This window comes from Peromyscus leucopus, chromosome 1 (assembly GCF_004664715.2).
Source record: "Peromyscus leucopus breed LL Stock chromosome 1, UCI_PerLeu_2.1, whole genome shotgun sequence".
NCBI lineage: Eukaryota > Metazoa > Chordata > Mammalia > Rodentia > Cricetidae > Peromyscus > Peromyscus leucopus.
In genome coordinates, this window is record NC_051063.1 from 119,406,596 (window position 1) to 119,432,186 (window position 25,591).

Genomic DNA, 25,591 nt, shown 5'->3' on the forward strand with positions numbered 1-25,591 from the left:
CTTCATTTGTCACCTGGATATAGGAACTCAGATGCAGGGCCTCAGGACACAGAGTACTTAAGAATCCTCCAGAGCTGAACAGTGGGCTGAAAAACATGACTGAGAGAAATACATGCATTCTTTACTAGTAACTACAGTAATAAAAAGAGACACCTAGATGTGTTCATGCATAAGTGATACATGGGTTTCTGTCTGACTCTTCATGCTGCACTTCACTCGGACTCCTCTCTTGCAGACATGACAAAGATGCTCTCTTTGATCTTTGTCTTTTTGACCCTGAAGCTTTCCCTCATTTTCTGCAGTTTGACTGACCCCAAGTGTTTCTGGAGAACAAAAGACAAGAGAAACAAGGAAGTGGATGAAGAACTTGATTGTTTATTTTCTATTTACATAAAGCATGGATATGTGAAGAATGATCATTTCACTGGGAATCTAGACAAGAAGTAAGTACATCTTTCATTAATTAATTTTAGTAGATCATGGGTATATTCTAGGTGTACTGAGAAATAGAACATGACTCTGTGTGTTCTCAATCTCTTTTGCCTTCCCTCCTCTAGGATATAATTCACATTTATTTCATGTTTTACTGATGGTTATCTCCCTATTTCTAATGGTTTATGGGATAATTTGTAGCTTGTTTTTTATCACTCTTCAATTAACATTTCCATATAGAAGTTGAGTAAATGACCCACACTCTCTACCATGTTCCTAGGAAGATTCCCTTAATATGACAATTCCCAACTCATCAAATCATGTGATGTCTCTCAGAAACATAGTACCAAACCAAGCTTTGAGTTTACTTCACAGAGACTACAGTAAGATGGTGTTTATTGGCCTGCTAGTGCTTCATGCATCAGCATGGATACCCAGTTCCTGCCATTGGAATGTGGTGTATCTGCCCTGACTTTTAGTTGCATCTGTTAAAAAGATACACAGATTTTGTTTAAAAACTCTGTCATAATTTCATAATTGTTGTGTTCTATGACTCCTGCAGTTGAAATCAGAGATGAGAATGCTATTTCTGTTCGCTAAAAATTTTATGCTTTCCTTTCCTTAAATTCTATTTCATAGGAATAGATACATTTTTACTGTATTAACAATGTAAGGAGTCAAAGTTCTAAGTTGGAAACTTATAAAGCATCTGCATATTCCAGTACTAATTTGTGCATTTGTTAAAAGAGGAGATACTTCTACATGCAATTATTTCCTGTTTTCCTTTTCATGTGCTAGAATAAAAGGTGTTCCTGTGGTACCTGCTAACATTTGAAAGAGGAGTACTAAAGTTACAAATTATGTCAAGTTTCCCTTGATGGAAGTCATTTTCTGACTACAATTGGTCATGTGTCTTTCTGTTGCATATATTTTGCTATATTCATTCCACATTTTCATCTCTTTTATTTTATTGAAAACAGATTATTCTCTCATATAATACATCCCCACCACAGTTCTCTCTCTCTCTCTCTCTCTCTCTCTCTCTCTCTCTCTCTCTCTCTCTCTCTCTCTCAACTGCTGCCAGATTCTTTCCTCCAACCCTCTTCCTAGATCCACTTTGCCTTTGTTTTGTCTTCAGAAAAGATAAGACCTCCAAAAGAAATGAGCCAAACAAGACAAAACAAGATACATGAAGACAAGGCAGAAGCCCTCATTCTGAGGCTGCACCAGAAAACCCATTAGAATGGGAAGAGCAGGGAAAAGAGTTATAGATACACCTGCTCCCACTGTTAGGATGCTCATAAACTCACCAAGCTAACAGCTGTAACACAAACACAGAGGACCTAGAGCAGAGCCAAGCAGGCACCATGCTTGTTGCTTCAGTTTCTCTGAGCCAATGTGAAACCTGGTTAGTTGATTCAGAAGGCCTTGTTCTCTTGAGATCCTCTATCTACTCTGGTTCCTAGAATTTTTCTCTTTTCTCTTCTGTAGAATTTCTTGAGCTCAGAGAAGAGGAATTTGTTGGAAATCTCTGAGTTAGATTCTCTATCTCTGTCTCTGTCTCTCTCTCTCTCAGCATAATATCTGGAGATTATGTATATATATATATATATATATATATATATATATATATATATATCCACTACCATCTGCTGATGGAGGAATCTTCTCTGATGGCCACTTGACAAGGGCACCACTCTATGGGTATAGTATAATATCATTAGGAGATTTTTTCCCCAGGAGTGTTTGCTCCTACTCTAGATCTCTGGGTTATCCAGTCTCGAGTTCCTAGCCATCCAGGCAATGTAGAACATGGACTCATTGTCACAACCTGGGCCTCAAGTTAATCCAAACATTGATTGGCCCTCCCACAAGTTCTGTGCCATCATTGCACAAGCACATGTTGCTGACAGGAAAGATGATAGGTAGAAGGGTTTGTGGCTGCATTCTCTTTCTGTAGCTTCAAGGGTACCTCCCTGCACCATAGAAACTAGAACATGGGACTAAAGGCTCCATGCAGGCACCAGCTCAACCTCTCCATGTTCAATGAGCTGTGGGTGCATTGTCCTGTGCAATGGGGACCCAATCTCAGTTTTGGAGAGCAACCTTCTATCTAGACATTATCCTGGATTGTTTGGGCATCCCCACAGGACCTCCTCAACCAATAATTCAAGCAAATGCAACCCAATTCCACAACTAGAAGCCTTGCCTGGCTACAAAACATGGCCATTTCAGACTCTATATTCTTTCTTACATGGAGTCCTCACTAGGATCACCCATAAAGATTCAAAGAAATTTCCACTGACCTATTTCCAAAACAAATGAAAATGTTTGTCAGTTCCACCTGTCACTACCAGAACTCTCTCCCTCAGTTCCTTCACCCTGACCTTATCCTTCCCATACCAATCAACCACCAGACCCTACTCAAGCCACAAGATTTACCCTATTTCCCCTTCCCAATGAAGATCATGGGTTCCCTCTATATTTGTCCTCTTTACCTAACCTCTCTGGATCTGGGTATTGTAGCTTAATTATCATTTAATCAACTAATATCCACTTATGAGTGAATGCATGCCATATTTGTCTTCCTGGATCAGGGTTACCTCACTCAGGATAATTTTTTCTAGTTTCATCAAATGCCTGCAGATTTCATGATGTCACTTTTTAACAGCTGAGTGATAACTCCATTGTGTAAATGTTTCTTTATCCTAACATATATTCCTCATCCACCTTAGATTAATGGATATCTACATTGTTTCTAGTTTCTGGATATTATGAATATGCCACAGTGAATATAATTGAACAAGTGTGCTTGTGGTAGGATGATGTGTTCTTACAAAATATGCCCGAGTGGTGAAAATGAGTTTTGAGGTAGAATCATTCCCAATTTTCTGAAAAAAAAAACACCATATTTATTTTCACAGTTGCTCTAAAAGTTTGCACTACCACCAACAATATAGAAATGTTCCCCTTGCTCCATATCCTTGCAAACATGAGCTGTTACATGTGTATTTTGCTTGGTCACACTGACAGATGTAAGATAGACTCTCAAAGAAGTTTTGATTTGCCTTGTCTTGATGGTTAAGGATGTTGAATATTTCATAAAGTGTTCCTTAGCCATTTGAAATTCCTCTAATAAGAATACTCTGTTTAGATCTGATTCACATTTTTAATTGTAATTTTTTTTATTATCAAGTTCCTTGAGTTCTTTACATATTTTGAGTATTAGACCTCTATCAGATGTGGAATTGGTAAAAAAAAAAATCTTTTCCCAATATGTAGGCTGTCTACTTATCCAATTATTGATGTTCTTTGCCTTTATAATCTTTTCAGTTTCATGAAGTTCCATTTCTTAATTGTTGAAATTAGGACCTGAGCTATTGGAGTGCTGTTCATAATGTTATCCTCTGTGCCTATGCACTCAAGGCTGTTCCCCAGATTCTCTTCTATTAGGTTCAATGTGTCTGGTTTTGTGTTGATGTCATTGATCCGCTTGGACTTGAGTTTTATGCAGGGGGATAAATATGTATGTATTCACATGCTGCTACATGCTGACATCCAATTAGAACAGCACCATTTGCTGAAGATGCTGTCTTTTATCAGTATGTGTTTCTGGCTTTTCTATCAAAACTCAGGCATCCATATATGTCTGAACATATGTCCTGTCTTCAATTAGATTTCATCAACCAGCATGTCCATTTTTATGCCAATACCATGTGGTTTTAATTACTATAGCTCTGTAGTACATCTGGAAATTTGGGATGATCATACTTCTACCAGTTCTTTTATTTTTCAGGATTGTTTTACCTTTCCTAGTCTTTTTGTATCTCCATATAAAGTTCAGAATTTCCATTAAAGGTCTAGAAAAAATTGTGTTGAAATTTTGATGGATACTGTGTTGACTCTCTGTACATTGCTTTTGGGATGATGGGCATTTTTGCTATGTTAATCCTATCAATCCATGAGCATGGGAGATCTTCCCTTTTTTTGAAATCTTCTGCAATATCTTTCTTGAAATACTTGAAGTTTTTAATCATACATGTCTTTCTACTATTATATATATATATATATGTATGTATATATATATATATATATATACTACTATAGTATTCTACATTTCTTAAGTGTAACTGATACAATAGGATAACATTTTATGATCAGCAAAATGCAAAAAGCACCAATTTCTCCTGGCCCAGGCCCAGCCAACACTAGAAGCTGTTTCTTATTGGCCAATGTACAAAGGCAAAATGCCTCTGAGTAACTGTGGCAACCTGTGTAAAGAAGCAGGGAAGCCAACTGTACTAACTCACATCAGCACTTTCTCCAAAGGCTCGCTGGCATAGAAAACCAAATCAGATCCAAAAACACATTTTCTGTCCCATATGAAGCCTCAGAACACAAGGTGGGAACCCTGTAGCTTTTTTGTTCAAGGCTGAGAGGCTAGGCCATCTCCCTGAAATTCTGGCAGTCTTTAGGGCTTCTCCCACAGTAACTAGGCTTAAAGCTGATTCACTCTAGACTAGTTTAAATGAACTCATTAATTGTCTGTTATCTACATAATATCGAGGACTTAAACATAAACAATTAGTAAACTGAGCCTAAAATCTTATACCATAAATTGAGGTTAAAAGTATATTTAAAATGATAATTGCTCAGGGAATTCTGCCATATGCCAGTCTGTGTATTATCAATTGGTCCAGGTCAGGGAAGCTCATGGCAATTTAAGTCACTTATGTGCCCCAAAAGACTTTGATTCAGCAAAACAAAACAATCTGTAATTACATCCTTGAGTATAATCTGTGAAAATCCAATGGTGATCTCTCCACAGAGTCACTTCATCTGACAAATTTGCCCTGTCAGTAAGCTAATGATAGAGAACAGGCTTATAAGTTTCTCATCATATTGTGGAACAAAAGCTGAACTATGAGGGCTTGTTTATTCCCCTGAATTACGCAGAGTCTTTATGTCTCACAACTTCATAAATTTTAGACCTCCTTTGTGAGTTTCTTTTCTGTATTCGATAGCAAGGCAAGCCATACAATTGTAACTATCTCATCTTCAACACCATCACAGACCTGATTCAGATAAAATATTAACTGAGTAAACAGGAAGTGCAGAGCAGGCAACTTCCAATTCTTAGGAATGACAGAAATAGTTGTTTGCCTGGACAGTCACCCAGCTACCTCTGCAACATTGGGGCATCCACCTTCAGCCTAAAGGCCTAGAATATCTGACAGACTTTTCTGTAGAGCGGGAATTTTGAAGAACTGTCCCACCTTGTCTTGGCAAAATATGACAGTTTTATCCCTTTGTGTTCCACTTGTCCAGTTTGTGCAGGATGCTTTTATTCTTCTAGCTTTTCTATCAAAATCAGGCATCCATGTGTGTCTGAACATATGTCTGGTCTTCAATTAGATTCCATCAATCAGTATGTCCATTTTTATGCCAATACCATGTGGTTTTAATTACTATAGCTCCGTAGTACATCTGGAAATCTGGGATGGTCATACTTCTACCAGTTCTTTTATTGTTCAGGACTGTTTTACCTTTCCTAGTATTTTTGAATCTCCATAAAAAGTTCAGAATTTCCTTTAAAAATCTGAAAAGAATTGTGTTGAACTTTTAGTGGATACTGTGTTGACACTCTGTACATTGCTAGATTTATTTCTTTATGTCTGTAGCAAGGATTTTCAGAGGGTCTTTCCTGTTCAAACCTGATCTCTATCAACCTGGGGGGATCCATGGCCTTACATTTTCTGTGGAAAAAAAGCATAACCTCTAACTCAAAGCAGTATGTTTTCTGACTTCATTTTAAAGTCAAGGCATTCCTAAAGTTTATAAGCAGGTTTAATTCAGCAGTCCCTCTTACAATTCCATTTCTCTCCACAGCTATGGTAATCAAAAAAACTCAAAGTAAACAAGACACCATAGAGGATCCAGATGCTCAGTGTATTTTTAATCTTTATGAGATTTATCCTTTATATATTATGTTATTCTCTCTTTAAAGGCATTATCTTATTATTTATAAACTATTTTTTCTATTAGTGTCTGTACTCATTTTCTTTTTTTATTAAGCCTACACATTTTTTAACACACTGTATACTTTTCAGAATATTTTTCTGTCTGGATCTGTCTTTACTCAGTACCTGCAGCATTCTCTGACCATTTGAGACAAATTTTTCACTTCCAGCAGAGCCACCACATGGTTCAGCTTAGTTCATGGTGCTGGTACATGGCACTGGTAGCTGGCTCCAGCCTGCAGGCCACAACTGGTAGTACAGACACTGTATGCCAAACATCTGCCCACCTGAGAGATTACAGATTGAAAGCCACATCTGGCTTTTTGCCAAGAACTTTTCTTAGCTTTCTCAGGCCCTATGTTTGGATATTTGAGCCCCCAAGTTGAATGCCATGTGTGAACAGATTTTTCTTTGGGCCAACAGCTCACCAAAAATAGCACAGAGACTTATTATTTATTAATTAGGAAAGTTCTGTCTATAGCTTAGGTTTGTCCACTAGCTCTTATAACTTAAATTAACCCATTTATATTAATCTACATGTTTACTTGTGGCTTTTTTACCTCTTTTCCATATTATACCTCCAGTTTCCTTTCCAAATCCCCTGGCATCTCACCCATGCTTAGAATCACCTCCCTTTCTTTTCTCTCTACTTGGAAGTCCCAAGTAACCTAACCAAGACCCTAGCAACTGGCCATTCAGCTCTTTATTAAACCAATCAGAAGGTGCTTTGGCAAAGACATTTTCACAGTATACAAAAAGACTATTTCATAACAACAGACTTCAACACAGACCTTGGCTCTGTTAGGCACACAGACCCAAACACAGTCCTCAGCAGCAGCCCATGTCTAGTCACCATGTTTGAAGATGATAGTTAAGGCTACCAAAGTTACAATAGCCTCAGCAGCAGCATGGCCCTGTAGTAAGAAGGTTTCTCTGGTCCCACCAGGCCCCCGCAGTCCTGTGAGGCACGCTTATAGAATAATCACACAGAAGTTTATATTAATTACAACTGCTTGGCCATTAGCTCAGGCTTATTACTAACTCTTACACTTAAATTAACACATAATTATTATCTATGTTTAGCCTCATTGCTTTATACTGTTTCTCAGTTCTACCTTGTCATCTAGCTTATTCTGTATCTGGCTGGTGACTCCTGACTTAGTACTTCCTCTTCCCAGAATTCTCCTCATCTGCTTGCGCCACCTATCCTTCCTGCCTGGCTACTGGCCGATGAGATTTTATTTATCAACCTATCAGAGTAACACATAGTCATAGCATACAGAACAATAACCCACAGGACTTCCCATTATCTGTCTAATCAAAAAGGAAGGTTTTAACTTTAATATTGTAAAATTACATATAATAAAAGTTATCAAGCAAGAATTACAGTTATAATATCTAGTCTATTTAAAGAAAAATATTATCTATCCTATATTTGTGAGTCTAAAGATTCATGTGTAATTTATCATTTATCATAACAAAGGAAAATTATAACTGTCAAGTCTTTAGCTACAACAAAGATGGCAGAAGGATACAATATTACCTAAGTAAACAGGAAATGCATTGTAAGTAACTTCCAAAATTCTGCAAAGGACAGAGACAGCTTCCTCCCTGGACATCATCCAAAGTTCCATTGCAACGTTGGGGCATCCATCTTCAGCTTATAGGCCTAGAGTCTTTCAGTTGCTTCTCTCCGTGCCCTGTAGAATATCTGGCAGTCTCCTCTGCAAAGCAGGAATCTGAAGGGCCATCTAGACTTGAAATTTCAGTGGTCATTTTCCTATGGGCCCTGCAAGTTCAGTTGATACAACATTTGGTCAAGAAGTCCAGTCAAGAGCAATTTCTTGCTCAAATAGCTATTTTTGCCAAGAAGATAAACTCCATATGGAGTGTCTTTGATACCATTACTCCTCTTTGAAGCAAATAGGTGCTGCCAGGAGCAGATGTGTCTCATTGTCCAGGAAAGTCTAAGTTTTTAAAACATTTTAAATTTCATATTCTGTAGGTCATTAAAGTGTTTGAAGATTACCTACCTAACTGAAATATATCTAAGTATACCTATAAAACTTAACTGATATGACTATGAGTTTGATTATCATTGATGACTAATTATAAATCTGTATTTCTCAACTATACATTACAATTTCAAATAAGTTGCATAAACAAAATACATTAAACAAAAGTAGAAATATATATACAGTATAACAATATTAAATTTAAATTTCTATAAATAAACAAAAATCTATAGCAATGTAAAACATTTTATACTAGTTGTTGCTCTTTAAATACAGGTCCAATAACATATCTTTTCACCCTATCATATCTATAATATCCCCTTTTTTTCTTTAGAAAGAGATTGCTTTATAATCAACCCGCTTTAAATAAAAATAAACATTTATAAGTAATATTTGGGGAATTTCAGTATAACTTCTCATACTACTTCCTACTGGTTGAGGGTGCTGGCAATCTAATGGGGATCCTGAGAAAATTAAGAATTATGGTCAAGCCCTGACTGGAGTAGTCTGTGAGGCTGCATTGTCTGAGCCAGTTGCCTTGAAGCTGATCTGGATGTTGGATCATCTGGGCCATGGCTGTCACTGGAGATCCTTCAGTAGTTCTTGAAAGAACAAACCATATTAGCGTGGAAACAATCCACAGATTCTCATCTTCTCTGGAAACAAACACAGGACCTCTTTTCCAAAGCAACATATCCTTAGACACAAATTTTGAAGGCAAGATACCTTTAAAATATACATATGTTTAAACTTATCAGCCTTTACAATCAAATAACTTTCTGCATTTAAAAATTCCAAAGACAACACAACCAAGATTCTCTGTTAATATCCATCTTTATGTGGCTTGTTTTTATATACCTTTACTGCCTCTATAAAGTCTTTAATTTTTTTAAAGTATTACTTTATATAACTGTCTATATTCATTTTCTTCTCTCTTCCAAGTCTATGTACATTTTTACACACACTGTAAAACTTTTAATGTCTCATTCCATCTGAATCTGCCTTATTGTGAATCTATTGCTTTAAACTGCAGTGGCTAGTACTGAAATAGAAGCCTTGGCTACCTCTGCCCAATTCAGATTCCCAAAATGGCAGTGGTACATTTACCATAAGTTCTGGGAGCCATGTGCACCAGCAACTCTTGGAAGCAATGAGTTATGCCTCTATTAAAGCAGCATGTAACCCAGAAACAAGTTTATTTTTTATTTATCTATAATAGCAAAAGCTAAATTGCCCATGCAGTGCCTTGCACAGCTTGAAGAAACTTCTGTGTAACTCAGCAGGAATCTGCTATGCTGTAGCTCTAGCCCACATACTTCAAACCCACCACTGTACCTTGGCCTGCCATGAGCAACATGAACTAGAAAGATACTCTTAGCTATATTTATAATCTCTTCTTAAGCTCTCTCAGGTTTTAGGTGGAAAGTCTTGCCACCATGTGAGTGAAGCATTTGTAGTCTGAAAGTTTCACTGGTCTAGCCAGGCCCCCACAATCCTGTGTGGCACACATATAGAATAATCACTCAGAAGCTTATATTAATTACAACTGCTTGGCCATCAGCTAAGGCTTATTACTCACTAGCTCTTATACTTAAATGAAGCCATAATTTTTATCTATGTTTAGCCACATGGCTTGGTAATTCTTCTCAGTTCTGCTTTGTCATCTTGCTTCCTCTTCCCAGAATTTTCCTCATCTGGTTGCCCTACCTATACTTCCTGCCTGGCTACTGGCCAATAAGTGCTTTATTTATCAACCAGTCAGAGCAACACATATTCACAGCATATAGAATGACATCCCACAGCTTGGTTCCTAAACACCAACATGGCCCCAGGTGGTGGACCTGACCACTGAAATCAGCATGACCCCTGATGGCAACTGGAGCCATGGACAGTGACACAGACCCTGGCTGCAGAAGGGCCATGGGCCCAAACATGGCCCTCCAGCTGAAGCCCTGTCCCAGACATCACCATGACACTGGGTAGTATTATATGTCCATCGGATTTGTATGACCCTGCTATAGCATGGCTTTGGGAGCCAATATGATCCCAGGTGGCTGATCAAACCCTGGACAACCACATGGCCCTTGTTTACAGCAGGACCCATGGACATCAACTCAAACCTTGGCTGGTATAGGACCAGGGGCACAGACATGGCTCTTGTCAGTAGCTTTGGCTGGACATCATCATGTTCCCTGGTGGCAAGCAGAGCCCCCATCGCCATACTCCTCAGTGCCTTCATTTCTTCCTTTCTGTCTCTTTCCACAGCACATGAACCATTCAGCTCCCTTTCTCTCCCATTTCTCCACCACATATTTGCTGATCATAATGATACATACCTGCCTAGTGCCACTAGGTAAAGAAAAGACCAATGGATATCTTCCCATTGGCTGGGCCCTAAAGGCCCCAGCTGGCTAGCCCCAACCTAAATAGAACTGCATGGTGCTCATGAATTTTTTCCTGCAATCCAGGGCATTGAGTGCCTCAACTGGCCTGTGGCAGGCTAACTCCCATTTGAGCAGAACTGCAGGTGGGGCCATAAATGTCTTCCAATCAGGAAGGCCTTGAGGGCCCTGCCTGGTTAGTGCTCACTTAAGCACAAGTAAGGTTTAGTCTTTTCAGTATCCCAAACATATTTTCATGATGGTGTGCATCATGAATTTTTTAGATTAAATTTTCTTTGATTGATTTATCCACTTTTTCAATCACATCTTTAAGTCCTGGGATTCTTTTTTTTATTTCTTGTGAAATGAAAAGGTGATGTTCTCTATCTGAAGAGTTTGTTTGTTTACCTAGCTTTTACATTTCCTGGATCACCACAATTTGTTTTTTTCTTTTTTTAATATTTATTTATTTATTTATTTATTTATTTATTTATTTTGTATACAGCATGTATGACTGCAGGCCAGAAGAGGGCACCAGATCTCATTACAGATGGTTGTGAGCCACCATGTTGTTGCTGGGAATTGAACTCAGAACCTCTGGAAGAGCAGCAGTCAGTGCTCTTAACCTCTCTCTCTGAGCCATCTCCCCAGCCTCAGTTTGTGTTTTCTTTCTTGCTTCTGTTTCCAATTTCAGATCTTGAACCATTTTATTCGTTTCCTTGAACAGTTTGTTTTTCCTTGGCATACTGTAGAGAACTTATTCATTTCCTGTTTAAGTACTCCTCTCACCTTCATAAAGTTGGTTTTAAGGTCGTTTTCATGTGCCTCAGCTGTGTTAGATTATTCACAGCTTGCTGTAGTAGGATAGCTGGGACCTGGCATTGATATATTACTTTGGATGTTGTTGGTTGTATTCTTAAACTGGTATCTAGTCATCTGGCTTTGGAGTGATTATAGGCCTAGGTCCCAATTTCTGACTTTGTCTTGGTTGGGTAGGTGTTTTATTTCCTTGGTTTCTGCTTCATTCCTAGTCTTCTGGCCAGTATGACTGGCCAGGAGGTTATCTCTGCCTGCACTGGTGGTTGAAACAAGGCAACAAGGAAAGGTGTGGGTTGGGGAATGATGGGTGTAATGAAGAGAATGAGGGGTATCTGCAGAAAGGCACCCTACCTGGAGTTTTGGTGCCTGGCATGGCCTATGGCCAAACAGGGGACCTGAGCCTGAATTGGGAGTTGGGACATGGTGAGGGGGGTCGAGGAGGTATAGGGGTTAGAGTATTTGGGCACTGAGAATGTGTGGGTGATCCACGAAAATATAGCCTACCTGGAATTCTAGTCAAGAAGGCATGGCTTCTAGTAAAAAAGGTGCCCCTGTTGGAGTTGTAAGCCAGGATATGGTGACGAGAAGGGGAGGAGCAATTGAGAGTAGAGTGGGCAGCACTGAGAGGTTGGGGGCAGTCCATGCATGGGTGGCCTACCTAAGATTCTGGCAGGAAGAATGGCCTCTAGTCCAGCAGAGTGTCTCCACTCTGTACCACATTTTAATTAGGTTATTTGTCTTCTGATGTGCAGTGGTCTTTTGTTTGTTTGGGTTTTTTCTTTATATAGTTTAGATGTCAGTGATCTTGGATGATTAGTTCCCCCCCCCAAAAAAAAACACCTTTACCCATGTTCTTGCTTTCACTCTGTCTGAATGATGGCATTCTTTCCATAAAAAAGCTTTTCAGTTTCATGAGATTCAAGTAATTTATTGTTGTTTTGGGTTTCTGGGTTGCCAGTGTTGTGTTCAAAACCACTTTTGCTGTACCAATGAGTTCAAGACTATTGCTCTGTTTTCTATTTCATCATATTTAGTGTATCTTGTCTTAAGTTGAGGTCTTTGATCTACTTGGAGTTAAGTTTTGTGAAGGGTGGTAGGTTTAGATAAATGTGTGTTCATCATTCAGCTACCCAGTTTGGCCAGTGCCATTTTATGAAGATTTTTCTATATTTCCCAATGTATATTTCTGGCTTCTTTATCAAAAATCAGTTACTCATAGGTCGATGGGCTTATGTATGGGTCTTCAATTACATTCTATTGATCAAAATGTCTGTTTTGTGCCAATATCATGCTGTTTTTATTACAACAGTTATGTAGTACAATGTAAGATCAGGGCCTTTGTAAGCTATCCTAGTCTTTTCTTTCTTTTAATATAAAACTGAAAATTCATTTAAGTAGCAAAACAACTAATTTATAAACAATGTTCTATATCATTTGACATATTAAACATTCACAGAACAATAATAGCCGTGGGTTAATTGAAAAACTCACTTTTAACAACACATATACATCTCCAATGCAGAATGGCAAGGACCTAGAATATATGTAAAAATTTTAGGCCTTTCTGAAAAAAAAAGGAAGTTGTAGGATATGAAGGAAAAAGACATGACAGGAAAAAATTATTCAGGCGTCAAAAGCAGAAAATAGAGGGAACATATGGTTCAGCAATTCAATACCAAATTCACAGACACAAATCATGTATAGCTTTCTGAATATGTACTATACTCAAAGGAGGGGAGAAAATATAGAACATGAAGTGAAAGCAAAAGCACTCATACACAAAATACTGGAATGATATGTTATGGTTAAATAAGATTGTCAAACTATAAAAATTATATCAAAGCTGTTATAACCAGTTAAAATATGTTAAATGAAAGACAAACCTCAAGTGAATATATTAGAGAATTATGACATATCAAAACAAATCTGAACCTACTAGGACCCAGTGGCAGTTCTGTGATACCCACATAAGTATACAGGATGATATGCATTAGTACAACCTAAGGGTCCATGTGAAGTGAAAGGAACTCATTCCTCTCAGAAAAAAGTTGTAATTATCACCAACCTTATGTCATTCAATATTTAAAAGCCTCAAATAGAAAATGAAAAGTAGAAAACTGTGTGGAAGCAAGGAGGAAAAGTAATAATTATTATGCTATTTGCATGATTTATGACTCATTAGAATTTTCAGAACTGTTGACACAGAAAGAAGTGTAGCTAGATATTTTCTGGTCCTGCCTGGCCCACAGTCAGGACAAATCTCTCTCTCCTGCCAGTCCCACAGCCACTCAGACCCAACCAAGTAAACACACAGGGACGTATATTACTTACAAACTGTATGGCCATGGCAGGCTTCTTGTTATCTAATTCTTCTATCTTAAATTAACTCATTTCCGCCGGGCAGTGGTGGTGCACGCCTTTAATCCCAGCACTCGGGAGGCAGAGGTAGGCGGATCTCTGTGAGTTCGAGGCCCAGCCTGGGCTACCAAGTGAGTTCCAGGAAAGGCGCAAAGCTACACAGAGAAACCCTGTCTTGAAAAACCAAAAAAAAAAAAATTAACTCATTTCCATTAATCTATATTTTGCCACATGGCTCTTGGCTTACTGGTACCTTACATCTCCCTTGTCATGGCTGTGGCTGGCAGTGTCTCTCTGCCTCAGCCTTCCACTTCCCAGAATTCTATTCTCTGCTTGTCCCGCCTATACTTCCTGCATGGCTACCAATCAGTGTTTTATTTATTAACCAATCAGAGCAACACATTTGACATACAGAACATCCCACAGCACTTCCCTTTTCTCTTTTTCAAAAATGAAGGTTTTAACTTTCACATAGTAAAATTACAGTTAACAAAACAATTATCAAGCAAGAATTACAGTTATAATATCTAGTCTATTTATATTAACTAGTCTATTTGGCAAAATTAAAGAAGATATCGTATCTATCTTATATTTGTGAGTCTAAGGTTTCATATCTAACTTACCTTTTATCATAAATAAGGAAAACTATAACTATCTCTAGATTTTAACTACATCAAAGACCTCAGAAGTATATACTACTTACTACCTGAGAAATGGGAGAAGGATGCAAGAAACTTTGGGATTCTTGCAAGAGTAGACAGAGACATCTGGCAGCCTGGGCAGTCATCCAAAGTTCTTCTGTAATGTTGGGGCATCTGTCTTCAGCCCATAGGTCTAGAGTCTTTCAGTCACTTTTCTCAGTGTCCTGTAGAATGTCTGGCAGTTTCCTCTGTGAAGCAGGAACCTGAAGGACCATTTTGCCAAGCAAAGTTCAGTGATCACCTTCCTATGGGTCAGTCAAGCAGTTCAGGGAAGAACAGTTTCTTGCCCAAATGGCTTCTTTTGCCAAGAAGAAGATAAACTCCATATAGAGTGTCTTCGATGCCCAACATCCTCTCTGAAGTTAATTGGTGCTGCCAGGAGCAGATCTGTCTCACTCTCCAGAAAGCCTAAATTTTTAAAAATATTTTAAATGCCATATTCTGTGGGTCTTTGAAGTGTTTGAGGGTTACCTGTCTATCTGAAATATATCTATATATACCTAGAAAACAACATGAATGTAAATTTTACTATCATGGAAGACTAATTATTAATCTGTATTTTAACTGTCCATTAAAATCTAAATGAGTTACATAAACATAATACCTCAAACAAAATAGAAATATATATACAGTATAACAAAATTCAGTTTAAACTTGTATCAATAAACCAAAATCAATACCAATGTAAAACATTTTAGACAAGTTGCTCTTTAAAAGTAGGTTTAATAATCTACCCTTGCATACTATCATCTCTATATCCTATATATCTATATCATATCCCCTTTTCTTCTTTAGAAAGAGATTGCATTTATATTTAACCTGTTTTACATAAAAATATTGGTTTTTCTCTGTCCCACACCAGAGGGCTCTTCTGATATGGGACACAAAAATTTCTTAACCTTTACTTTTAGTAATATGCTTGGGTTTAGAGAAGGAGTGAGCCAATTCCATCTCCAAAGCCAACTAGGTATATTTGGGGATTTGAGCATAGCTTCTTTTACTACTTCCTTCTGGATGGGGGAAGCTGTATCATATGGGGACACAAAGAAAATTTTAGGATTAAGGAGTAGTCTGTGAGGGTGTATTGTCTGAGCCAGTTGCCTTGGAACTGTTCTGGATGTTGGGTCATCTGGACCATGGGGTCATCAGAGACCTTTCAGGTGGTCTTGGCTGGTCAAACCTGATATATCTTAATCTGGAACAAATCCATAGGTTCTGGCTTTCTGTGGAAGCAAAAGCTGAGCCTCTTTTCCAAAGCAACATATCCTTACATCCAAATTTTGAAGTCAAGGTACCTTTAAAATATATGTATTTGTTTAACTTAACACCTTTTATGATCAATTGTTTTTCTACAGTTAAAAATCCCAAAGACAACACAATCTAGATTCTCTGTGTAATATCCATCTTTATGTGGCTTATTTTTTTATACTACCTTTACAGTCTCTTTAAAGACTTCATTTTTAAAAACTATGTATTTCTTTATATAACTGTATATATTCCTTTTTCTCTCTCTTCCAAACCTACATACATTTTTACATACATTGTAAAGCATTTAAAGTCTTGTTTCATCTGAATTTCCCTCATTGTGTAACTATTGCTTTAAACTGCAACATTTGTAAGACCAAAATGGCCACTGTGGCTGGTGGCTCCGCCCACCTCAGCTTCCCAACATGGCAGTGGTAAGTTTATCACCAGCTTGGAGAGCCATCAACTCAGCCCAGAAAACTTTTTTTTTTTTTTTTGGTACTACCAAAGACTAAATCCATTTTGCAGCATAATGTGCCACTTGCAGATGTCTCATTCCTGCCATATTGCTGTTCAAATACTCACACCAGGAACCTGCCAACTTGAGAGAGACAACTAGAAAGTTGTTTTTAGCTCCATTTTGGATTGCTTATTAAATATTCTCAGGATTAAGGTGGAAACTAGAGCCTTTGGACACCCATTTCTATTACTCTATACTTTACCATGCGGCTCCTGGCTTACAGTACTTTACATCTCCCTTGCCATGGCTGTGGCTGGCAGTGTCTCTCTGCCTCAGCCTTCCACTTCCCTTGAATTCTCTTCTCTGCTTGTCCTGCCTATACTTCCTGTCTGGATACTGACCAATCAGTGTTTTACTTATTAGCCAATCAGAGCAACACATTTGACATACAGAACATCCCACAGCAAAGAACACATATTCTTCATAACCATAACAATGTCATGACATTGGCCAGTACTGCTTCTATGTAAAAAAAAAAAAGTATAGCTACCTAGATAACAGATAATACCAAATTATTTTCTACATATTGTAAGAATTAGAATTACAATGTAAATGTATGAAGAGATCCAATGTTGGCCAGGGCTTCTTTTCTGTTCCATGGAATGCATAAAGACTTTCACCGTGTTCACAGAAAACAGGGTAGAATTGTAGGAAATTTCAAAATTATAGAATCCCATTGATAGAAAATATTCCCCCACCCCCTCAAAAAAATAAAAATAAAAAAATCATTTGAGAATCCTCATATTCTTCCCCATGACGCACATTCTAACGTGACACAATAATAGGATCTATGTGAGTCATCATAAACCTGGGTCAAGAAAAAAGAATCCAATGATGAACCCACTATGAGTGTGATTAACATTATGGTTTTTGGAACCTAAACTCTCAATATTATCCTGTTTTCAGGTTGACACCAAAGAACATCCACTTGATATTCTCTCTTTATTTTGCCATGGAAGAAATCAACAGGAACCCTCATATTTTACCAAATATTTCACTGCTAGTTGACATTAACTGTAATCTGTTTGCTAGTCATATAAAAACTGTTTTCTCCTCAAGAGAAACTGAACATTTTCCTAACTACTACTGCACAAAACAGAGAAGATACTTAATTGTACTTACTGGACCACTGTGGAGAAAATCTGCCATTCTTGTGCCACTCCGGTACACCTCCAGAACTCCAGAGGTAAGACTGGGTGGATTACTTTAAATGAATTACTTTTTCCCTTCACATTAACTTTCTGGGTTCCAAGAGCAATTGAAAAGGCCGAGACTGGGTGTGTGTCTATGCTGATCCATAAAGCATAAATACTCAAATATTTTCTGTGGGAAAACATAACTTTATCACAAATAGGCATGAATGAATGGTGTAATATTTTACCTGACAACTTAATCTGTACTTATTTAGATAATCACAAGAAATTAGATATGATTTTAATAATTAGATGAAGAATTCATACTTTCTAATTCTCCCCACATTTGTTTAGGACACTTAGATATTAGACTGTTATGCATTCCATCACCTTCATATTGTTGCTTATGTTCTATGTCTTTCAGCTTTACTATGGTCATTTTCAATCTCTCCTCAATGCCCATGAACAATTTCCTCACCTGTATCAGATGTCTCCCAAGGACACATCTCTAGCACTAGCTATGATATCCCTAATGGTTCACCTGAAATGGAACTGGGTGGGAATGATCATTTCAGATGATGACCATGGAAATCAATTTCTTTCTGAATGGAGAGGAGAGATGCAAAGAAACATTGTCTGTTTAGCTTTTGTGACTATGATCTCAACAGATCAAATGGTATACTTTAAAATGTTAAATAAGTATTATAACCAAATCATGACATCATCAGCAAAAGCTGTGATTGTTAATGGAGACAAAGAATCTCTTCTAAAGTGGAACTTTATCCTATGGCAATCTCTAGACATTCGGAGAATCTGGGTCAGTGTGTCACAATTTGATATGATCACAGTAAGAGGAGATTTCTTGCTTAAATCCCCTCATGGGACTCTCATTTTCTCACATCAGCATTCTGAGGTATCTGGTTTTAAACAATTTCTGCAGAGAGTGCATCCTTCAAACTACAGTACTGAAATTTCTCTTGCAAACCTGTGGTGGACTTATTTTAAGTGTTCTTTACCATCATCTAATTGTAACAAACTGAAGTATTGTTCAACAGAAACCCTACTGAAATGGTTATTTAGGACACCATCTGGAATGGCCATGAGTGATACAAACTATAACATATATAATGCTGTGTTTGCTGTGGCACATTCACTCCATGAGGTGCTTCTGCAACAAGTAGACACATGGTCCAATAATGCTGGGAAGGAACTGGAATTTGACCCCTGGAAGGTAGTATGTCTTACACTGAATAACATGTGTCTCATAGAGATGATGTTCTTAAAGGGAACCATAAAATCTAAATGCATGTAAATAAGGAATCTTTTTCCTAAATGCCTATGTGCCTGTACCCTAGCAGTGCATGTGAGGTAGATCATGTTAGTATCATAAATGATGTTGCAGCCAACACTGGCACCCAAGTCAGCATTTTACAATCTAAGTCAAGAAATTTTGCTCAGATGTTTCAAACACACACACACACACACACACACACAAACACACACCTCATGATTTTAACAATTGAAAAAAATATTTTCTCACGTAATTATTAAATGGTAATAAGGAAATTACTTGTCTTTTTGTGATCCAGAAATTGCTGATCAATGTAATGAAGAAAGTAAAAAGAAGTAGGAATTGTGTCACTTCCTTCAAGCATACATTTCAGGTGTGCATGTGTTAAGGCATGACCTCCAGCAAGAAAATTGTATATTTAAGGCATATTGAATCTTTATACCTACATTGAATTTCTTCTTTTCTATTACTGAGTACTTATAATAGTTACATTTTAGGAAAGGCTAACGAAAATTAGGATCATTACAAACAATATATTGTCTGGCCTAATGTGTAGGCCCAGTTGAAATTAAATTGACAAATGTGTTTTAGATGTTCTCTTTCCTGAAGAACATACAATTTGTAAATCCTGCTGGAGACCTTGTAATCATGAACCAGAAACTAAAACTGGATGCAGAGTATGACATTTTCTACATCATGGATTTTCCACCAAATTTTGGACTTAAGGTGAAAATAGGAAAGTTTTCTGGACATTTTCCAAATTACCAACAATTGTATATGTCTGGTGAAATGATAGAATGGGCTACATGTCTTAGACAGGTAATTTGGTCTTAATTCTAATGCTTTACGTGTAGCATAAATGCCTAAAATTAAATGGTCTGCTTATGCTTCCACATGGGATAAAGCACTTTGACACTTATTACCCACTTGCTTTCCACCCTCCTAGATTCTCTCTCTCTCTCTCTCTCTCTCTCTCTCTCTCTCTCTCTCTCTCTCTCTCTCTCTCTCTCTCTCTCCTAACTATATGTAAGTCCCATACATTCATAAAATTTAGCTGGGGATGTCTTTCTGTATCCTGTAAATTTGTTGATCTGATTGATTGATAAATAAAACACTGACTGGCCAGTAGCCAGGCAGGAAGCAGTCTAGATGGGATAAGCAGAGAGGAGACTTCTGATAAGGAGAAGGCTGAGTCAGGAGATGCTGACAGCCGCTGCCACCATGAGAAGTAAGATGTAAAGATACTGGTAAACTATGATCCACATGGCAAAGTATAGATTTATAGAAATGGGTTAATTTCAGATAAAAGAACTAGATAGCAAGGAGCCTGCCACAGCCATACAGTTTATATTTAATATAAGCCTCTGTGTGTTTATTTAGGGGACGCTAGTGAGAGAGATTTGTCTGACTGCCAGCAGTCCGAGACACAGGAAAACTTCATCTATACTATTTATCTTAAAAAACAATGAAATTTTGTTCTATCTTTCTTCTATTGAAAAAGGGTTCTTCTCTCATATAATATATGCTGATTATAGTTTACCTTTCCTCTGCTCTTTCCAGTTTCTCCCTCCTCTTCCTCCCCTGCAGATGCACTCCCTTTCTGTTTCTCAGTAGAAAGTAATAGGCTTCTTAGAGATAACAATCAATTATAGCAAAAGAAAGTATAATAAAATAAAGGAAAAACTATCATATTGAAGTTGGACATGGCAAGCCAACAGACAGAAATGAATCCCATGAGTTGGCACAAGAGTCAGAGACCCACTGATTCTCACAGTCAGGGGTCTCACAAAATTCAAACCTAATACTTTAATCCTGACCTGTTGCAGACCCATGTAGGCTCTGTGCTTGCTGCTTCAGTCTCTGTGAGCTCATATCTGCCATTCTTAGTTGATTCAGAAGACCTTGTTCTCCTGGTGTCCTCTGTCTCCTCTGGCTCTTACAATTCTACCTCCTCTTCTACAGGATTCCTTGAACTCAAATGGGAGGTATTTGATGGAGACCTCACACTTAGACTCTCCACATATTATGTGGCTGTGGGTTTCTGAATCTGTTCCCATATCCTGCTGGAGGAAGCTTCTCTGATGATGACTGGTTAAGGCACTGATCTGTGAATATAGCAGAACATCATTAAAAATAATGTCATTGATTTTGGTTTTTAGACAAACTTGTATTGATCTCTGAGCTGTCGAGTCTCTGGTGCATGGTTACCCAAGCTGTTTTGGGTATGATTTCTTCTCATGGAGTTGACTATAGGTCAACTGAGACATTGCTTGTACACTCCCATGAGTTCTGTGCCAAAATGACCCTAGCATACTTTGTTGGCAGGATGTATTTTAGGTCAAAGGTTTTGTGGCTGGGTTGGTGCCCACATTTATCTTTGGTAGCCTGAAAACTGTCTTCTGAAACAACATAGAATGTAGGGATGAGGGCTCAATGTAGGTAGCAGATTGACTTCTTCATTTTCAAGGCATTGTAATGCATGCTCTCCTCCACCAGGAGGCCCCACTGTCAGTTTGCAGAGAGCATTGATTTGTCTTAGCAACGGCCTGCGTTAGAGATTTCCATGGGATCTCCTTAGCCAACAATTCAATTGAATGTAACCTAGTTCTATGGTGGAAGTCTAGCTTCACTACAAGAGATGGTTATTTGGGACTCTTTATCATACATTACTAGAAGTCCTCATTAGGATCACCTTCATAGATTCCATGAATTCTCCATTGCTCTGGGCCTCCACAACACTCCTCAAAAGACCCCCTAATTTGAGGTGTCTATTCATTAACTCTCTCCCTTCACCAGGTCTTCCTACCTGATTCCCCCACTCTTGTCCCCACCCAGCCCCAGTCTATAAATAAAATCTATTCTACTTCCTACTCCCAGAAATATCCCTGTGCCCTCTCATGCCTCCTCATTACCTGACTTCTATGGGTCTATAGATTAGAGCTAGGTTATCATTTATTTAAATGTTAATATTCACCAATAAATGAATACATGCCATACTTATCTTTCTGGATCTCTGTTACCTAACTCAGAATGGGGTTTTTTTGTAGTTCCATCCATTTGCCTGCAAGTTTCATAACATCATTTTTTAAACCTAAGTAATATTCAATTGTATAAGTATACTATATTTCTTTATCCATTATGCTGCTAAGGTTGTTTCTAGTGTCTGATTATCATGAACAAATCTTCAATGAATGAAGTTGATCAAGTGTCTTGTGGTAGTATGGAGTATCCTTCACATATATGCAGAAAAACAGTACAGCTCGGTCTAGAGATATTGTCATATTTCTGAGAAACTGACATTTTGATTTCCATGATGGATATACAATTAGCACTCCCCCAGCAATGGAACTGATATCCTCTTATTCCACATTTTCACCAGCAAGAGATATCATTTGTGTTATTAAACTTAGCCAATCTGACAGGTGTAGGATGGAATCTCAAAGTAGTTTTGTTTGGTATTTCCCTGATGGCTAAAGATGTGGAACATTTCTTCAAGTGTTTCTCAGCTATTTGAGATTCTTCCCTGAGAATTCACTGTGTAGGTCTTTGTATTTTTTAATTGGATTATTTGTATTCTTATTAATTGATTATTTGAGTCTCTTGAATTCCTTCTATATTATAGATGTTAGTCCTCTATCAAATGTGGAGTTGATGAAGATCTTTTTTCATTCTGTAGACTACCTCTCTGTCTAATTGATGATGTCCTTTGCCTTACATAAGCTTTTCAGTTTCATGAGGTCCCATTTATTAATTGGCAGACTAAGTGCCTGCAATATTGGTGTTCTGTTTAGAAGGTCATCTCATGTGCCAATGCACTCAAGGCTATTCCCCCACTTTCCCTTCTATAATGTTCATTTTATCTCTTTTTTTGGTTGTTGTTGTTGAGGTCTTTGCTCCACTTGAACTAGAGGTTTTTGCAGAGTGATAAATATGGGTGTATTTTCATTCTACTACATACTGACATCTAGTTTGACCAGCACCATTTGTTGAAGATGCTATCTTTTTTCCTGTGTGTGTTTCTGGGTTCTCTACCAAAAATCAGGTGTCCATATGTATCTGAACTTGTATCTGGTCTTCAGTTAAATACCATTGATCAATATGTCTGTTCTAATGCCAATACCATGTGGTTTTAATGATTATAGCTCTGTAGTACAACTTGAAACAAGAGATGGGGATACTTCCTGCAGCTCTTTTACTGTTCAGGATTGTTTTTGCTCTCTTGAGGTGATTATTTGTCTGTATGAAGTTGTGAAATGTCTTTTCAAGGCTGATAAAGAATTATATTGGGGCCGGGCGTTGGTGGCACATGCCTTTAATCCCAGCACTCGGGAGGCAGAGCCAGGCGTATCTCTGTGAGTTCGAGGCCAGCCTGCGCTACCAAGTGAGCTCCAGGAAAGGCACAAAGCTACACAGAGAAACCCTGTCTCGAAAAATCAAAAAAAAAAAAAAAAAAAAAAGAATTGTATCGGAATGTTTATGGGGACTGAATTGAATCTGTAGATTTCTCTTGGAAGATGGCCATTTTTACTATTTTAACCCTACCAATCCATGAACATGGGTGATCTTTCCATCTTCTTATTTCTTCTTCAAATATCTTTCTCCAAAGACTGAAGCTTTTATTGTAGAAAGATTTTCTTTGTTTGCTTACAGTTTACCCAAGATGTTTTATATTATTTGAGGGTATTATGAAAGTGGTATTTCCCTGACTATTTTTGTTTTTCATTTGTACATTGATGGGCTGTTGATATTTTTAATTAATATTGTGTCTAGCCACTTTGCTGAGTATATTTATCAGCTGTAGGAGTTTTTTTGGTGGATTTGTTTTTAATGTCATTGAGGCATACTATCATATCCTCTGCATATAATGATACTTTTTATCACCTTGATCTATTTCAATTATCTGACTGACATAACTAAAATTCAAGTACTATATTTAATACATATGAGGAAAGTGGACAACCTTGTCTTGTTACTGATTTTAGTGAAAGGGTTTTCAATTTCTTTCCATTTATTTTTATGATGGTAATAGGCTTACTTTAAATTACCTTTAATATCTTTATGTATGGCCCTTATATTTCTAATGTCTTCAGGTCTTTTATTATGAAGGAATATTGGATATTGTCAGAGGCCTTTTGTGCATCTAACATACAGTTTCATTTATTTCAGTTTATTCATATAGTGGATTACACTTACTGATTTCCCTATGATGAAATATCTCTACATCTTCTGGATGAAACCTACTTGGTGATGGTGGATGATCTTTTTTATATGATGTTGGATTTGGCTTGCATGTATTTTATTGAATAATTTTTAATCTATTTTTATGAGGGAAATTGGTCTGTAATTCTCTTTTTCTTTATTGAATCTTTATTTGGTTTTGATATCAGGGTAACTGTGGGCTCATGAATTGGGCAATGCTCCTTCTGTTCCAATTTTGTAGAATAATTTGGGGAAGATTAGAGTTAACTCTTTGACAGTCTGTTAGAATTCTATGCTGAAACCATGAGGCCATGAGTTTTTTTGTTTGTTTGTTTTGTTCTGATTGATTGCTAGAGTTTTTTCATTTGCTTGATTGGTTTTTTGTTTTTTCTTTTGGTTTGTTTGGCTTGGATTTTTCCTCTGTTTTTAGCTAGAAGAATTTTAATGACTACTCTGATTTCACTGGGGGTTATAGGTTTGTTTAAATTGTTAAACTGATCTTGATTTAACTTTAGTAAGCTGTATCTGTTGAGAGAATTGCCCATTTCTTTTTGATTTTCCATTTTGATTGAGTACAGGTTTTTAAAGTGTTTCCTGTGGAGTATAGGTTTTCTGGTTATGTACTTATAGTTTTCTGATTTCCTCACTCTCTGTAGATATGTCCTCCTTTCTGTTTTGTTGTTGTTGTTAATTTAATTATTCTCTCTCTGTCTATCTTGTTGACTTTCTCAAAGACCAGCTCTTTGTTTCATTGACTCTTTGCATTGTTCTTTTTGTTTCTATTTTATAAATTTCAGCCTTCAGTTTGATTATCTCTTGCCATCTACTACTCAGGTGTGAGTTTATCGCTGTGTTATAGAGCTTTCAGGTGTGCTGCTAAGTTGATAGTATGAGATCTATCCAGTTTCTTTATGAAGGCACGTACTGCTAGGAACTTTTCTCTTTGCTGCACTTTCACAGTGTCACATAGGGTTTGCTGTGTATTCAGTTTCAGTGAATTCTAGGAAAATTCTAATTTTTTTCCTAATTCCTATCTTGACTCATTTTTCATTCAGTAGAGAGTTGTTCAGTTTTCATGAGTTTGTAGGCTTTCTGTTTTTTTTTTCTGTTGTTGTTGTTGTTGATCTTCAGATTTAATACCTGGTGGTCTGATAGAATACATGGAGTTATTTCAATTTTCTTCTATATGTTGAGGATATTTTGTGTCTGAATATGTGGACAATTTTAGAGAAAGTTCCATGAGGTGCAGAGTATAGAAGGATTCTTTGTGTGTGTGTGTGAACTGGTCCGGAAATAACAATTAGGTCCATTTGGTTTAAAATGTCTCTTAGCTCCAGTATTTCACTGCTGAATTTTTATCTGGGAACCATCCATTGGTGAGAGTGGAGTGTTGAAGTCTCCCAGTATTCATCTGAGAGGACCAATGTATGTTTTAACCTGTAGTGGTGTTTCTTTTACAAACCTGGGTGCCCTAGTT

At 37.5% G+C, this 25,591-nt stretch overlaps 1 protein-coding gene across 1 annotated transcript in view; it reads left to right on the top strand.

Moving 5' to 3' along the window:
- The first annotated feature begins 237 nt into the window (after positions 1-237).
- Positions 238-25,591, top strand: part of LOC114696164 (vomeronasal type-2 receptor 116-like) — a 34,025-nt gene continuing 8,671 nt past the window's right edge. Inside the window, exons 1-4 of the mRNA XM_028873719.1 lie at positions 238-443; positions 17,398-17,677; positions 18,049-18,855; positions 19,507-19,734. Of these exons, the coding sequence (XP_028729552.1) occupies positions 238-443; positions 17,398-17,677; positions 18,049-18,855; positions 19,507-19,734 (1,521 nt within the window). The remainder of the gene's footprint in view (positions 444-17,397; positions 17,678-18,048; positions 18,856-19,506; positions 19,735-25,591) is intronic.